General features: G+C 40.7%; 1 protein-coding gene across 1 annotated transcript in view; it reads right to left on the bottom strand.

Annotated features, from left to right (window-relative positions):
- Positions 1 to 1,232: 1,232 nt before the first annotated feature.
- LOC117972981 (brother of CDO-like) overlaps positions 1,233 to 17,757 on the bottom strand; it is a 39,173-nt gene continuing 22,648 nt past the window's right edge. The window contains exons 4-19 of the mRNA XM_034923651.2: positions 13,805 to 13,951; positions 13,000 to 13,143; positions 12,569 to 12,862; positions 11,618 to 11,890; positions 9,978 to 10,231; positions 9,428 to 9,587; positions 9,102 to 9,191; positions 7,767 to 7,970; positions 7,316 to 7,497; positions 6,929 to 7,034; positions 6,278 to 6,400; positions 5,971 to 6,159; positions 5,248 to 5,462; positions 4,483 to 4,562; positions 4,055 to 4,218; positions 1,233 to 3,545 (exon numbers count right to left, since the gene is read on the bottom strand). Of these exons, the coding sequence (XP_034779542.2) occupies positions 3,352 to 3,545; positions 4,055 to 4,218; positions 4,483 to 4,562; positions 5,248 to 5,462; positions 5,971 to 6,159; positions 6,278 to 6,400; positions 6,929 to 7,034; positions 7,316 to 7,497; positions 7,767 to 7,970; positions 9,102 to 9,191; positions 9,428 to 9,587; positions 9,978 to 10,231; positions 11,618 to 11,890; positions 12,569 to 12,862; positions 13,000 to 13,143; positions 13,805 to 13,951 (2,819 nt within the window). The 3' untranslated portion in view covers positions 1,233 to 3,351. The remainder of the gene's footprint in view (positions 3,546 to 4,054; positions 4,219 to 4,482; positions 4,563 to 5,247; positions 5,463 to 5,970; positions 6,160 to 6,277; positions 6,401 to 6,928; positions 7,035 to 7,315; positions 7,498 to 7,766; positions 7,971 to 9,101; positions 9,192 to 9,427; positions 9,588 to 9,977; positions 10,232 to 11,617; positions 11,891 to 12,568; positions 12,863 to 12,999; positions 13,144 to 13,804; positions 13,952 to 17,757) is intronic.

Raw genomic sequence — 17,757 nt, 5'->3', positions numbered from 1 at the left:
AAAAACATCTTTCACTTTATTCCCAGAGAATAAATGTGGGTTCCACTGGAATAAGCTTGGGATATTTTCCTCTATAAGTAGGACATTCTATGTATTTGACCAGCATCTAAAATAAAATATATATATACATTGTTTTCCATCAAGTCTGCCTTATAGACTTCAGTTCAGTTGGGCCTATTAAGCTTGTTAGAATGCAGTGATTGAGTTTTGGCTTCTCTGTCTAAAGCAGTATTTCCAGACCCTTGTTCCAAGAATCCCGAGTAATTCTTGCACATGAGAATATTTATATACAATCAAGGTTGAATGCTTTTCAGAATGACTCAAATTACACATTGATGGAGTGGAGGTTACTGGATAGTTCTTATTTCTGTTATTTATAAAAAGGTACAGTTTGTAAAATGTGTGAGGTTTTAAAATAAGGAGACCCGAGCCGTTTCTTGGAATTGACCCAGTTTGTTCTCAAAGATCAAGTATCGTCAACACATACCGCTTCAATCCATTCCGGCCCAAATAGTGTCTTATTTTTTTATTTTTTTTATCGAAACAAATGGACTGCTTTATAACGAAGTGAAGAGCTGTCCAAAGAGATTGGATAGCATGGGGTCGTTTTAAAGCTGAAAAAGGGCAGCTGGTAACGTATTCAATGTTTTCCAGTTTGAAGCCATACTGTGGGGTGGGGTGAGAGAATAGATCACAGGTGAAATTTGGTGGTTTCAACCAAGCCTCCAGTGTAGTTATCTCTGCTTGGGAGTGCCAGGAGGGGGCAAGAGCTAGGAGAGGAAAGTGAAGGTACATGATTCCATCACCTTTCATCAGCACTAAAACAAAATCAAATGATTGCAACGTCTTAAATGATTCTCTTTTATTTTTGTGTATGTAGTTTTAAAAAAATCAATCTTAACTGGGTACCAGATATTTTGTTTTCTTCCATTTGAAACCAACATAACTAATAGAATTGTGCAACAGGGAAACCCCCAGCTAGAACCGCTTTAAATGGGGTGTTCTAAAGAGAAAAATATTTTTCAATTAAAAAACAAACTACATTTTACTGGAAGGTTAAGAGAGAACATCTGTAATGGGCTAGAAACACATTCTTAATTTTTCACATTACTTGCCAAAAAAAAAAAAAAATCCAGCAATGAGTGAGCTAACAGGCTGATCCTGCTGGCAAGACATTTATTCAATAAAATACATCACTGGCAAAGCAAAGACAAAAGTACAAACAAAACCTGTTTAATTTGTACTGCTTTATTTACATGCATTACTTGCTTTGACAAAGTATTTGCAAATGCAATTGCTATTGTACATAAGTGCATACAGGCCTAATACATGACAGAACACAATATAACTGATCAGTACAGGAGGTTACACATTACCAGGAGTGGTAAACAGAATTCAGACTACATCCTTCATTTCTGCGCATGCGATACAGCGAAGCAACAATTCCATGTCTAAAGAATTGAGCACTTTTAGCAAGCCGAGAAACCCACAGCATGGGTTCTAGCTTTGAAATAAACTTGCCAAAATATCACCATTCTAGCAGTCCACAGACACGATACACCTTCTGCATGAAAGTTCAGTATTATCAGCAATGGTATGATTTTACAACATAAAGGATGGATTTCTATTCAACATTATTCAGAACTAGCAACCGTAAGAGTTTTAAAAAGTAGTTCACTAACAAAATATTAGCGGACAAGAATATCAATAATGACAGCAATTAAGAATATAGTTTTATATATTTTCTATATATAAAAAAAAAGCCCTGACCATGCAAACCACAAATACAGTGAATACACGCTGACATTAGTAATGTCTGATAATTGAGATGCAACAAGGTCTGAAGGAAAAGTCTGTTTAGGCCCCAGGTTGAACACGCATTGTCTTACAGGGCTGGTTTTAAATAGCTTGAGGTATATCCAAACATGCTGGGGCTTTATTTAGCAGGTAATAGTTGTTTTTGTTGGTACTGGGCTGGCACAGAACAATCCACAGGAAACACAACGACGCAACATAAAAATGCCCATATGTGCACATTACATGGTTAATTAATTATGAAATAAAAATGTAAACACAAATCAGAAATCAAAAAGAATATGGCCCCATGGTGTTCCCCATGTATGGTTCTGTGCCAGTATCAACTCTACGTTGTCTAGCATGCACACGTGGATATACACCAACTACATGTCAGCCCTGTACATATGAATCATTATGTGAATACAGCACGTACAGCAACATTCAAAGAATTTCAGTAATAAGTACACTGCAGTTTATGCACTTACTGGCACTGTACTGTACAAGGGGGAAACATGGTTGGCTTACATAAAAGCCAACCATGTTATATATGCAATGAAATTTGGGTTGATCGATGATACATCACCACAACACAGAAAACAGCGGCCAATCCCCCTTCAGTTGTGTACATGGTCCAGGCGTCAAGGTAATTTCTTAAAACAGAAATTACTCTAAGCGTTGTAGTGGACAATGCGTTGTCCGAGGACCGTAGCATCAATGTTTCATGAGTTCGGTTCAAATAAATCTCAAGTTAAAGAAGATACCAGGCCTGTCAATGGTCTCCTTTTCTTTTTGTTAAGTGTCTGCTTTTTATAGCTCTGATGTTCAAGTCAAAGCCTATGGAAATGTAGCAATGGAGATTTTTCACACTAAAAGTAACCTTGGAACCAGAACAATCAGAAAGGTTAATATTGGATGGTTGTACTGTTTAGTACTCTACAAAATCAGTGTAGTGAAGTAAACACACAATTAAAGTAAACTGTTTACACGCTGACAAATTCAGTCTGCTCAAAACATTTTTTCCAATAGTTTTATAAACTACAGTAACTTATCAAGTTATGTTTTTTATAATTCATAACTGAAGCGTGAAATTTTGGAAATTCTAATGTTTAAAAAAAAAATAGAAAGAACTCCTTTTACAGACAAGCTAAGCTTCTGACATCATTTAGAAAGATTTATCACCTTTCGACATTATTTTGAAAGCAGAAAAGAGAGAATGGGTGTTGCCAATTTTTCTCAAAGGGTAATTAGGGGGAGTCCTAGCCAAATTTAATATGGATATTAAAAGGACTTATTTCTTTAAATATGAACTAGTGAATAACAGCAAAGAAAACAATGACACTACGGTCCTCGGAAGACATATTTTCGTAAAGTGAGACGTATATTTGATCAGTTCCTGTACAGAACAGGGTTCGTTTAACATTTCTGAGATATATACAAATATAAAACTGTATAACAAAACACATACCAATTTATTTACAAATGTATAAATATATAAATATGTTTGTTATACAAAAATAAATACTCCCGCCCTCCCCCAGTCTCTCTGGCAGTCTGTTACTCCTTGTCATTGCTCTGTAGCTGCCCACTCTGCTCCTTGGTGGTGTTGGGTGAAAATATCACTTCTTCCTGGGTTACTTCCGGCCCTGGTGAATCCTGGGGCTGCTGTGTGGAGCAGTTGCTCAGAGATCGGAGTGTTTCAGGACTCTCAACTTCAACTGGAGTTAAAACAGCAACGCACGGAGGAGGGCCTACATACAAAAGAAGAGCTGGATCAAAAATCTTGCTCTCTATATTATACATCGCAGCAGGTTTTGTCATTAAAAGAAATTTATGGTGCCACATTTTCACGAACCTGCAAATACGATTAAAAGAAAATCTTGCCAAGATCTCAGTGTCAGCTGTCAGAGTTTTTAAAACAGATTTTAAAGAGAGACAGCGGTTATTCAATTGATCTAAAAGTGGGGATTACTGTCACTGTTTACATATTAAAAACAGGAACAAGCCTGCCATTTTACTATGAAAAATAAAGAGAGACACATGCTGTTATAGATGCTGGTTTTCACAAACCCGGCTTTTAATGATTTCAATTTTGGTGGTCCTGTTTCGATCAATGTAACAAACCCCTTAGGATCTTTAAAACAGGTCCCTTGGGAGTAACACGGTTAGGAGAATCTTTAAATCTAATGTAGAACTCTGTAGTGCATTTCTGTTTGTAAAAATGTGAAGGAAAAAAAAAATCACCAGGGAGGGTTCTTACCACCATTCATGTTGATCTCCCGTGCACCCTCTATTCTGCAACATGGGGCCTCACTCCCTGTCACATGGCACACACTGCTGGCCTGGTGATTACCAGTGTTGAGAAGCTGGTGGGTGGAGTCGTCTGGGAGAAACGAGTTTTCTTCATGGTCATGCTCGGGCAACCTGGGGTTAAATAAAACACAAAGTACATACTGAGGAAAAGATGGCTTGCTATACATCAGCCCTGGTGATTAACCTTCTAGACATGCAGGTAGTAAGAGGTCTTCAGGAGATGTGTGGTCTCCATCCCTTTAAACAAACTAGTCTAATGTTGCTCCCCCCTAACAAACAAAATACATGGCATTGCAAAAATATGTTATTTGAACAAACCAAGTATACATCATAAATTATACAAAGCATTCCACGTTAATGTGAACGTGAACTTACCGTTCAGAATATCGGTACGCTGCGGGTCTGCCATTGCACATCATGTTCTCCTGAAGCAAGCTGTTGCATTCCATTTCACCCTGAAACAGAGGACTAACAATCACTCATTGCCCCAAAGCTATACTACCCCATTTAAACAGGTACGTTTGGTTTCATGAGTGTGCACTGGCAATACCACTGGGCACATAGCTTTGGCTGTCACAGTCTTAACTTTCAAAGTGGTTTGTTACAAAAAGTTCCAGTTAATTCTGTAAGCATCCGAAAAAAAAAAAAATCTAAAGTCTAAAATACAGTTTAAAAAATGTAGACACTTCTATAGGGATTAGCAGACAGCAGACAACATTCTCTGAAGATTGTTTCAAGACAACCAAGATATTATTAGAGCAGCAGAGAAACTTTTCATATTCACGCATGAGGAGCTTCCCCGATTTCTCAACTGGGACCTGAACTGAAACACAATCCTCAGAGGAGAGCTTTTAACCTGCTGAGCGGTTCTGTACGCTCACTTTGATCTCAAAGCGTTAACGCCATCGTGATAGCTGAAGCATTTCAAACACCATCCCCAACTCCACTGCAGTCTGGACATGTTTTAATGAGATTCCCATAAAAACAGGTGTACAGTCAAGACTGTCATAGCATTGTTACGGTCAGCACTTCCAAGCTTATATTGTGTGAATTCAGATTTAATTCAGGCCTTAATTGATTTGCCAGCCCTCTAATTAGAGAGAACTCATGTGCATAAGAAGAAGAAATGCAGCAGTCTACCTGGTGCAGCCCACCAAGGCAGTAGTTCAGGTGTTTTCCAGAGGTAGTGTAGTCGTTCCTGGACAGTGGGTGATGACCCCCATTGAGCGCGATGGTGGCTCTGTCAGCTGCACAGTGCCCATTGGGCACAGCCAACCCCCGGAGAGGCACCATGGTGTACTGGCACGAGGACACTGGCAGGCTGGCAGCCGGGAATGCCAGGTCTGACGTTTGCTCTAGAAGAAGATGAATAATCTTAATTTTGCTAGTCCGCCCAATTTGAATATAGGAGTCATTTTAAATACTACATGAAATAAAAAATAAAACAATTTAATTGAACCATTTACCCATTCTGACGAATTGACTCGGCGCTGTATAATGTACATGAAATAAAATTATTGCTAGAAAACAGGAGACAGTACCATTGGTGTACAATAACAGACAAGTCCCTGAGAAAGTTTCCCAATATCTAAGCTGTCCATTGGGTCCACAGGGTCATCATTGTAAAAGAGGTTTAAATAGACCATATCCATGTAAAGCATTTTAAATACACAGTACAAAACCAATGTATTTATTTATTAATAAGTAATATTTTGGATTGCTTCTCATTTACAGGTGTCAGGGAAGCAAGTAGTTTACCCAGGGAGCTGCAAACAAGGCTTACCTGATTATCTCTCAGTTACTTTGCAGCTACTCTGGTTTCTGTTGCAGGGATCACTGGCTACTTGTAATTCCAATACTCACTCTGTTTGGCCCAGGCCCTCCACAGACAGAATGGGATGAAAGCCACAATGATGAAGACGATGGCACCCAACACCACGCCGACAATGAGGTAGGGAAGATCACTGGAGCGTGCTACTGCTGGCACCTCTCTATGGCCTGCATTAGGATGACGAGACACCGGACGGGCTGTGGTACGTGGGTACCGGCGAGCTAGGGAGATACAACAAGTTTAGTGCTGGTACTGTGCTGTTATACAATACTACAATCTAAAAACAAACGCAGCAAGTCCAAATTCTTACATTTTTTTCAAAATGAAAAAACTGTTCACCTTTGGTCTCGCAGATCATGACGTTGCTGTACTTGCTTTCCCCGCCCTCATTGAAACACTTCATCTTGATGTCGTAGGAGGTCTCTGGCATGAGGTGGACGATGGAGTGCCAGTGGCGATCACCTTGAATGGGAAACGGAACAAGCAATGTGTTAATATCCTGGCCTCGGCACGACACAGAACAGAACTGAACAGTCAGAACCTTTCAGTACAACAAAGAGCTTTAAAAATTGAACCCTGGCAGAGTTTTTAAAATAAAACTGGTATTTATATTTGAAATATGATCAGCCAAACTACCCCACACTAATAAAACACATTGCAAATTAAAACACACACACACACACACACACACACATTAATTAATATGGCACCCCATTTTCTCCCTTTTACAAATAAGTTTACATTTTTAAATTTAAAAGCAGGTACAATATACATTTCCACCTGCATTTTCAGGTTTGATACTACAACAAAAACCAATGCATGAATGGCATCATAAACCTAATTTTCCCAGTGGAAGTGGCTTTAATAAGTGTACATTTGTAATACCCTCATACTGTAAGCGTTTTGTTTGTTGTGTAACGCTGCCAGCCACTATAGAGCTGGGGATGATACCATCCAGTCAGCTTGCACAGTATAAAGGATCCTTCTTACCCTCGACCACGTCTTTCTTGTAATCGCCGTCATTGTCGCTGTCTGTCGGCCGGTAGTAAATATAAAACCCGTGGATTGGAGTGTTGTTGTTAAAGGAAGATGTATACTTCAGGGGGACGGGGAGACAAAGGATTGGACAGTTAAAATACATCACCAACATTCTTTAAGTTTAAAGTCAAATTTATTCTGTTTAAAAGTTAACCAAAATCCCTTTTAGTTTCATGCCATTAAAGTGTAGGCACATTGTGCTTCTTCCTGTATCAGTGCCAGTGCTCCCATTTAAAACGTGTGGCTTGTTGTAACAGAAAACTAGCCTGGTCTGGAAACATGATACTCGGAAGAGAAATTGAGTTTCATGACAATTAAAAATAACACACATTTACTTACCATCCATTTGAGCATGATGGTTGTCTCATTGATAGCCTCGGTGTAGGTGATGTGGGGTCCCGCGATAGGCCCAGCGACCGGGACGCGGTGACTGCTGGAAACCACATAGGGCTTGGAGGGAGTGCTGGGCCGGCTCTCCCCAAGGATATTCACTGCACGCACCCGGAACTTATAGGAGTCGCCTGCATAAAACAACGAGAAGCATACTTTGTAGGCATTCATATAGAAAGGACATAACTCAAGAGATACAGTGCATTCGGGTCACGGCATATTCCTTGTTTTGTGTCTTTTTATTTAAAAAAGGACAAGATTCATATTTTTTTTATTTTATTACACTTCTAAAGAAATATTTATTGGTACAGCGCGTCTGTTTTTCTTCATATAGAAGCAGAAGCAGTATGACCACACGGTTCTTGTCCTTATATTGCACAACACTGGTCCAGTGCCTGACCTTTCTCAAGTTGAGAGATCTGGACAGAGAGCCGGGAGGGAGGGATGTTGCTGGTGGCCCGTGTCCAGTCTCCGCCCTTCAGCTTCTTGTACTCAACGCAGAAGGACTGGATTGGGAAACCACGGTTACCGCGCGGGATCCACGTCACATAGACCGATGTCTCGTTGGCCATGGAGATGGTGGGCCGGTCAGGGGCCTCGGGAGCTGGAGGAGCAGGACAGGACGAGTCCATTTGAAAATGAACTTCATATAACGGCTTAAAAGAAACTAAAATAAAACCAAGCAGTCGCAAGTGATCTTCAATGATGCATTGCTCAGCCAAAAAAGAAATCCTTCAGACAATGTATTTACTGTAAAAGAAGGAAAAGGTTGACTGATGCTATCATACTATTAAATCACAGAATTAAATAAACTTTAGAGCCAGTACAGATACACGCAAAAGCTTTATAAATATGGCCTATAGGTGTTTTATTTTTTGTTTTTGTTTGTTTTTTTGCCAAGCCAGCCAATAAACAGCTTCAGTGCAGTATTTTCACACATTTGCCTCAATGTTTGTTGGGACAAAATGATAACAGTGCAACATCCGCATTGGCCCTGGTCTAATCAACCACACATACAGTAACAAGCAAATCACAAGGGCACTCCTCACAACTACATGCAGAACACTTACTGTCAGATTATCCTACGTATGAGAGAGAGGAGAGAGAGAGAGGACAGAAAATACACACATCTATTAGAGTTAACACCACAGAAAAGAAAGTGTTATTTTCAATGTAAGGGTGAATTGAATGGGCTTTTCGTTCCAGCTTGAAATTTACAAGCAGTTGAAAATTGTTTGGCAATATTCGCAAATGATCTGTCTGTTTTTAGACCATTACATAGCTGAAATTACTATCTGTAGCAATGTTCCAGCTTTTATTTTGTTGCCAGGGATAAATCACTGATAAGAAATGTCCCTCCCACAGGCAGCAGAGATAAATATGCTTGGAATTCCAGGATTAGTTCAATTAGTATGGAAGTAGACAACCTGCATGCAAGGAGTGGAGCCGACTGCCTGTGGACATGCAACAGTGAACGCTGGCCATGGCGTCCAGTTTAATCAATTTCCATGTACCCCCTTGAGCAGGCATACAGCTGTTTTACTATATTATAGAATTCCCATTTTACTTCCTGAAAGGGAACAAGCATGATCCCTGGTTTAGTAGTTTTAAAAAATCCATGATGCACGCAGGAATGAGCCAATACAGGTAAGATTATATAAAAACAAAAACTAAAATATATATACATATAATTACACACAAGAAGATATAAGGGAGTAAACGGGGCGAGACGTACGAGACAGGCAAGCGTTATCTGATGGGCTGGGGTTCTGGCTGCTGGAGCACGGATCATCATTGAGGATCTTTTCAGGCCCGCTGCTGCGACCTGAAAGAGACACACAGACAGACGGTTATTCAAACGAGCTACACGCACACACGTACGCAAACATTTCTTTAAATGCTTTGTAGTTTAAGAAAAAAAAAACCCTCATTTAACATTACAAACTAGTATAAAAAACAAGTTTAATTCAGGGCTTTTACAGGCATCAGTTTCTCGCTAATTGAGAACAGAGACTACAAGTATTTTCATCTTTATTATGACATTAAAATAGGGACAGTTACCTGTCCTGAAGGTCATCATGGCTGCCTGCCCGAGCCCTGCACAGTTTTTCGTTGCCATTTCCACCTCGTACAGGCTGGATGGGTCCAGCTTGACCAGGGTTAGTCTGTGCAGGTTACCTGGGATACTGGTTACAGTCCAGTCATCAGTGGAGTCTGTGGCCTGAGGGTGAAAAGTACAGAAATACATATTGTAAGAGATACAGCATTTACATGGGCATTTCATTACATGTCACAACTGCCCCTTTATTCTAAGTACATTTTTTCTATTACAGTTATTTAAAAAATGTTGTGTTCTTTGAATTATAAAATCAGTTTTGTATTGGAATCATAGCTAACATAACTAGACAGAAACCTTCCCCCTTTCATAATTACCCAGCATTCACAGACTCATCATTTACAATGGGTGCTGTTTACACTGAACTCTCACCACCACCACATATCCCATACACATTTAATCAGTACACTAAATGCCCAGCTGATATTTTTCTACTTGACTTAGTCTCTTTACAGTTTTGAATCCAAGAATGATTCTTATTTTTTTCTTCTTTACCTTTCTATGCTTGACAATATACTCCAGTACAGGTGACCCCCCATCCCTTGGTTTCCATAGCAACTCATAAGAGTCCGATTTTGTAGTCCTGGGTAAGCTGAGGATGATGGGAGCTTCAGCAGGCGACACCTTCCCTGCGTCTACAGGACACTTTATAGGAACGACTGGCAGTGTTGGGCGAGGCTTCTGCGAGGCCTTGTCCCTCAGAATTTTGTCTGGATTGACAGGCTTTATGATTTGAGTTGGGAGTTTTTCTGCAAGAAAGAGGGTTCACACTTTAAAATAATTGGCCACAGTGATGATTTAATATTAAGGGCAAAGGTAACTGTTTGATATTTATGTGGAAAGGGACATTAATTGATTGATTTGAAAGTTCAGTAGGAAGATAATTTCATAAATTACATTCACATTGCCAACACCCCCCAGCTGCAAGCTATCCCATTCAACTTGAGCTTCAACAAGAACTGCATTTTCTTAATATCGCCTCATCATATCTTAATTTTACATGCACTACAGTGGTAGTGAATTTGGAGATGTGTGTAATATTTATAGTAGTGCATGTAAAATTAAGGTATGAACAGCCGATATTAAGGGCAGAGTGGTTTATGCAAGGACATATTACTAAGGGGAATAAAAACCGTATACCACAAACAATCATTCAGTATTCAATATATTGAAATGTTCAATTGTATTATTAGGCTCAGCTCACCGCTACCACCCATGCGCTGACTCAGTGCTATAGGGTCGGAGGGCAATGCAGCTCTGGGCAACGCAGCTCTGGGCAACTTACAGGCAAGCCTGCATGCACCCATCCAGTCTACAGAGGTCGCTGGTGCGTGGTGAGTCGAGGACACCCTGGCCGACCTAAGCCCCCCCCCCCCCCCCCCAGGCGGCGCTCGTCCAATTGTGCGCTGACCCCTTGGAACTCCCATCCATGGTCAGCAGTGGAATAGCCTGGATTCGAACCAGCGACCTCCAGGCTATAGGGCTATATATTTTTAGATTAAATAAATTAATTCAGGGATTATTTAATCTGCCACTTCTTTACCTTTTATTGTCAACAGACTATGCTTCGATGCAGATTAATTTCATTATGTCCTCTTTGCAACTGTCTTTAGATAGAACCTTGAGCTCGGTGTCAATTTACATCCTCTCTGGTTTTAATGAAAGGGCTACAGGCTGCTCAGATAAGCCAGGCGTAGTCAGATTGATAACTGGCATTTCTTCACTAAACTCTGTTGTTTCCTACTGTTACCAGTATTAAAGTTTGGATGTCAAACGCAGGCACTAAACTCGTTCTCAAAGAAATCAGTATTGTTTGAACTACTGACATGCAGCTCCTGAATTTCAGCAGCACACTGCTGGATTGGAATGTAAACAAATGACACATTCAAAACTAGTCACGGTAAGCATGTTATCCCACTCATGTGAGATAACAAAAATATATCCCACAGTAAATATACCCAGTCTTGTGGTATATATATATATATATAAAAAAAAAATTTTTATCCCATTTATTCTGTACCAAATTAAACATATAGGGTTAAGTAACACAGTGTGAAGTAAACAGCAATGGGGTTTTGAAAGCTCTAGTTTTAGAACTGAAACATTAGTAACACTGCTGCAGTATCTCCACTCACCGGCCGGGACTGTGATGAGACGGGCAGCACCCTGCGAGCTCCCCACCTCGTTCTCAGCCATGCACTGGTAGATGCCATCGTCCTGCGGCCCCACATTCAAGACACGTAGAACACGTTTGGTCAGGCGGTGGCGCTGCGACTGGGAGAGGGGCGCTGCGTTGCGAAGCCAGACCACTGAGGGCAGCGGGTTCCCTCGGATACTACAGCTGAAGCGAGCATTCTGACCCCAGGGCACAAACTGCTGCTGCAGCTCCAGGCTCACCTCCGGGGGCTCTGCAACAAAAAACACAGAGCATTCCAGCGCAATGTGCTTACTCTTTCCATGATGATGTTCCAGTGTTAATGTAGCACTGATTTTTTTAAAAAAATGAAGATCTGTACCATTGGCTGCTTCTATAATAATTATAAATATCAGTCAAATCAATTCAATATTGCCTCTATGATAACATGCCAGTCACAATTACCACTTACAGAAAAAAAAAACAATATGATGAACCAAGACAAGTTGATGGTTGGCTGAATTTGAATGTTTTAATAAAAAAAGTGTTTAAAAACAAAATGAAATACCAGTAAATCTGCTGTATTATTAACAACAGCTGTTTGACTTCAAGACAAAAGAAAAACCTACTAAAACACAATGCCCAGAATTTAATGTTATTTCAAACAGGGATCCTTAATTCAATTTTCCTCTCCTCGGTCATCTACGCCACAACACCCAAGGGCTACATTCCTTCGTTTTCGTTCACACAAGTCCAGCGGCACACGCACGACACTGCTTCAGAAAGACAAGCAGACTTTGTCTACTCTGTACCCAGCATACAGCTACTGAGAGCTGGTACCTTTGTTTTTTTTTTGTTTTTTTTTTAAGCTCGCTGAACAGTCATGGAAAAGTCCCTTTGAAACTAATCCCGGTGTTGGGTATACAAAAGACTACATAAGCATTCTGCTTACCGAGCACTTGCACGCTGTAGAATATATAGGCGGCGCCGATCTCCCCGACGCCATTGTCAGCCTGGCAGCTGTAGGTGCCCGAGTCTGCCTCGCTGGTGGCGTCGATCAGCAGGTTGCTCAGAAGAAAGCGGGTCTTGTTCTGCTGGTGGAGACCTGCCCCGTCTTTAGACCAGGTCACCTGCGGAGGGGGGATGCCACTCGCCACACACTCCAGCACCAGGCTCTGCCCCTTCGTCACAATGATGGACTGAGCTCCCAGGGGGTAGATAATGCGAGCGGCCTCCGATGTGGAGCCTGAGGGAGTGAGCAGAGAGGGCAAATTAGGTTGTTTTTCATACTGTAGGTTGAAATGATCATAATCCTACTGTAAAACAAACATTAATCTGTGCTCCTCGTCCGAGCCCCGCCCCCCAATGTTGTGTGGCACTTACGTCTGATGCGCAGCCTGTCTGAGGAGGAGGATGTTTTCACTTCCTGGGTCACAGGGTTGTAGGCCGCACACTTGTAGGTTCCCTCGTCCTCCTGAGTGGCGTTGACAATCTGGAGGTTTCCGGACGGCATGATTAGGTAGTTCCCTGGAGACGGGACAGGCAGAAAAAGAGAAAGAGAAAGAGAGAGAGAAAGAGAGAGAGAGAGAGAGAGAGAGAGAGAGACATTTGTATTTGAATTTTAAGCACACTCAAGTTATTCACAGGCACTGTTTGAGATTACCTGGATAGCATGACTTAAACAAGGCAGTCAGACATTGCTGTATTAATAATAATAATAATAATAATAATAATAATAATAATAATAATAATAATAATAATAATAATAATAATATTATCTATTTCTTAGCAGACGCCCTTATCCAGGGCGACTTACAATCGTAAGCAAATACATTTCAAGTGTTACAGTACAAGTAATACAATAAGAGCAAGATAAATACAATGACTTTGGTGTATACTGGAGGTAGTATTTGGAGGACATGTGCTTTGGACCACCAAGTATATATATATATATATATAAAACACCTCTGCTGCAGTTTAAATGATTTGATTCATTAGTACTAGGAATTAACTAATATTTGTTTCAACTTGTTTTTCTACTATAGATTAAGAAAGAGGAAATGAAGATGCAGCTGAAATAATCTGTTTCTAGTTTAGATCCGCAGAGCTGATGGTGAAGCTTTGTGCTGCAGTTCAGCATGGCTATGGCAGCCCCCGGTTTGGAATCCTGCTGTGTGCTCTGGCTCACCTTTGGAAGTCTCCAGCCACTCCTGCTTGACACTGTAGCGGACCTGAGCCTTAGGGTGGCTCTCAGGAAGGTGACACTCGATGACAGCGGTGTTCCCCTCGTCCACCTCGATCTCATGCTGGTCATCTGTCTCGAAATCCCGCAGCTCTGGAGAAAGAATTACACAACATGGTTGGTGACAGCAAGTTCAGTAACTTAAAAGGAGCTCTACCTTTTAGAATGGATCTAGTCGGCAGCAAGTAATTAGAAAACTAGAACAATAAAAAGCCTTTTCTAAAACCGTTGCCGTACAACAAGCAGATATAGAGAATGTAGTTTGTTAGTTGTAGCTCTGCTACAAGTGATTTTGTGCGATTCCCAATGTAATAAAAGACACCAATTCCAAATATCTGTAACCCAAACAGTGTAGCCACTTTAGCCCTCAATATTTTAGGGGGGGAGTGTGCCCCATGCTGACACAGTGCTACTATCAGGTTTCTGAAAAAGAAAACTAGTTTTGCCTGCTAGGCACTGGAATAAGTGCAGGGAAGCTTAACGATGGTCCCAGGGGTCCTCGAGTACACAGCACAACACAGCCAGCCGTCGGCAACCATATCAGCATAACTGACAGGCTCTGGTTAGAAAGAGGCCCTTGATTGAGTAGGCATGGAGACTAAATTACCCTCTAACCTCAATGGAGGGGACGTGGTGTGGGGGAAGGGGGTCCAGCTATGGGGAGAGGTACACTGAAAGGCCACCATGGGAAAATGCCTTCAAGAATAAAGAATGCTTGTGCATCTAACATGAGAAAACACAGTGGTGGTCTATACATAGCACTGAAATGTAATATTTATATTAAAGTGTATGCTTCCGTTTGCGAGCCAAGTTTTTTTTTTGTTTTTAGACTCTTAACTTGCATCTCGTATTTTCTGAATCTGTTCAATTAAAAATGTTTTGACTGCTGTTCTGTAACATGTAACTACATCAAAGCTTAACTGGATGAATGGCTAGCTAAACTTGGAAAAGCTGGGTGCAGCAAGACAATCTGCCCTCTGCAGGTACAAAAGAATTTACCGAGATCAACCGGAGTAGTAAAAATATTCATGCGTTCACAGATTTTTGATTTTAGCACTTATAGAAAATGCATCTTGTTTAGGTTACAGATTGACTTGTACTTAAAAAGGGGGCCTGAGACAAGTATTTATATATAAAAAAACACACCACACACACTACTCAACCTAGCTCCAGTGGTATGAACACATTCTGTCTATGTGAACTTGCTTGTTCCCCAGCTGCGAGTTTGAAGTTCTGAACTCACTTCTCAACCCCAGCCCTGTGCTGCCTCTGAGAAACTCCTGCAGATAAAGACATCAACCAGAGCCCCTTAGAAGACCATGCACTTTCAACAGTCAGTACAATTGAAGGCTCTCCTCCTGTGTGGACTCCCCCACCCGGTGTCCAGGGACAGGTACTCCGTCATGCCTTCGTCTCTTATCTCCACTCCTGTTCTAGGCTGTACATGGCTCCACAGGGCATCTCATTTAAAGAGAAATGAGAAAAACAGAAAGCAGGCCGCCTCTTTGAAAGGCTCAGGTTTCATGGGGGAGACTTCTTACTGATGCAACACACCACCTGCCTTCTGGTCTGCTTGAGGAATCCATCTGCTTACTGTTTTTACAGCTCTCCCCTCTGAAACCCTTCACCATCTCCCTAGAGACTCTACACCCCCACATTCCTGAGCAAAAGAAACTCGAGTGCCAAAAGACTGTAGGTGAATACCAGAACAGAGATTGAGTGTGGAAATTCATTTTAAAACAAACAAACAAAAACAAAAACAAAAAAAACTACTACAACATTTATTTTTCTCTTTACAGAATAGTCTCAAGCTTTGGTTCTCCACTGTGGCTCTTTCCATCTGTTCCAGGCCAGGTCCTGGACAGGTAAGTATTTTAGAACCTGGTTGGAGCAAGGTCCTGGTTTGGAATGGGCTATAAAACACAACCGAGTACAAATGGTCTTTAACCAATAACTAGCAAGAAGTTTCATTGGTGCAGGCATGATCCCAAGACCTAATATTCCACATGCTCTGGTCCAAGTCCTACACCCAGTCACTGAGGCAGGAAAACAGCAGAAATCAAGAAATGGAACCAATAGCCTTGCTAGTTTTATATAGAGGGCATTTTCAGATAATTTCATATCCACATTTTCTGAACATTACTTAGGTAGGGTTAAAAGGGTAAGAGTCAGACTTCAAGTGAATTCAACTAAATATCGGCACAGTAAACAAAATGAATGGAGACAAGCAGAGAAACATTATGAAGAATGCAATCAGAACATCATTCAGGAATCACTCCCCCTGAGGTAATAGTATACACAAGGCAAGAAATGATCAAGCATTAATACTTCAAGACATGGAAGACTACAATATTTTGTTATTTGCAGTCCCTGAACATAGATGTTTATATTAGTGTATTTCCAAGTAAGGTTTTTTTAAAAAATAAATATTAGTGAGTAACTAACTAACTTAAGGATTTGTCTGAACCAATTCCCAAAAGAGAGGGGCTGTTTTTTCCTTCTGCGTGCATTAAGGCGCAGAGTTCAAATTCTTTTGAAGACTACATCCCCTTTGCCCTTCTCCTTTTTTCCTCTCTGCAAGTAGTAAAAATGATTTATGATCTATAATCCTTAATACTTTTTGGGAATGCCTTGGCAACCAGACATTAAAAATGAAGGGAGAAAAAAAAAAGTTGAACTACTTTATAAATATCATTAATCCTCAAAGACAACCAGGGAGGGAATTGTATTTCCAAGAGTTCAGGAAGAGGCCGGCAGAGTCTCTCTGGAGTACGTCCGTACCATTTCCACTGCAAATACAGCAAAATAAAAGGGTAAAAAGGGAACAGAAAGCGCCTACTTTCCATTTAGCACCTTCTAACTTAATTCAGTAGGGACACCACCAGAAATACACAGATGTGCATGTAACCCCAAACAACTTCATCCCCCATTCTGCTGTAAACTCCCCAGGATCTCATTGCCAGTAGCTGGAAGGTAACAGTGACATAATCTCAAACCATTTTCTATCAGGGGCACAACGAAATTTTGAAAAAAAGAAACAATAATTCCATAACATTACAGAGAAGTCAATGTGTTTGGCATATACACAGCTAACGGATTTCATAACCGTGTAGACAGCAACATATTTGTGCCTTGGTTTTTGTAGATCAACCTGCCTATCAAAAGTGTCCCTGGTTCTATTACAGATAGAGTCAAGAGTGTCTCATTGCAGATTCATTATGTAGCAGTCACAACAGCAGGCCTCTCTGCGCGTTCCACTTCTGCTATCACATTACTGGAATACAAATACAGGACCAGACACTGTGGGGTGGTATGATGTTCACTTTGTTTTTCCCAAATACCCGTCGGCAGTGTTTATCTCACTGAAGAGAGATCTCATTTATTTTATTTTTTTTTTCTTCAGGAGAAAGTTGCCAACATTTCTATATGCCAGGAAAAATGGGTTCTCATAAGCCGTAAATGTCAGCAACATCACTCACTACGCTTCTGGCTGAGGCCTGGAGACATTGTGACTGACTCAACGTCTGCAGCAGAGACAATAAATCACTTGCTTGTCTAAACCGGACCACCAATAATGAAAATTCAAGTGTGTGCGTTTTAAATCTTGACTACAATAAAATACAGAAAAGCAATTACTTTTAATAGGTTTTGGACCACACTGCAGAGACCAATGCTTGTATACAGATAATATATGTGAAGCAAAGCATTTCATAACAATTTGGAAGGACAGCCAGCATTACAAACCCTTAATATACTGTATTCTCTATATGCCGTGTACACAGTGCTCTTAATAGATCCAGGCAACAGTGCCCAATGTTATTGAACCCAACCCAGTCAAGTGGATAAAACAATAAAATCGAATGAGAATAAATACACTTTGAATTTAAAACATCACATCA

This window comes from Acipenser ruthenus, chromosome 9, assembly GCF_902713425.1.
Source record: "Acipenser ruthenus chromosome 9, fAciRut3.2 maternal haplotype, whole genome shotgun sequence".
Taxonomy (NCBI): domain Eukaryota; kingdom Metazoa; phylum Chordata; class Actinopteri; order Acipenseriformes; family Acipenseridae; genus Acipenser; species Acipenser ruthenus.
The sequence above is the reverse complement of the archived record's forward strand: the minus strand, read 5'-3'. Positions and strand labels throughout refer to the sequence as shown.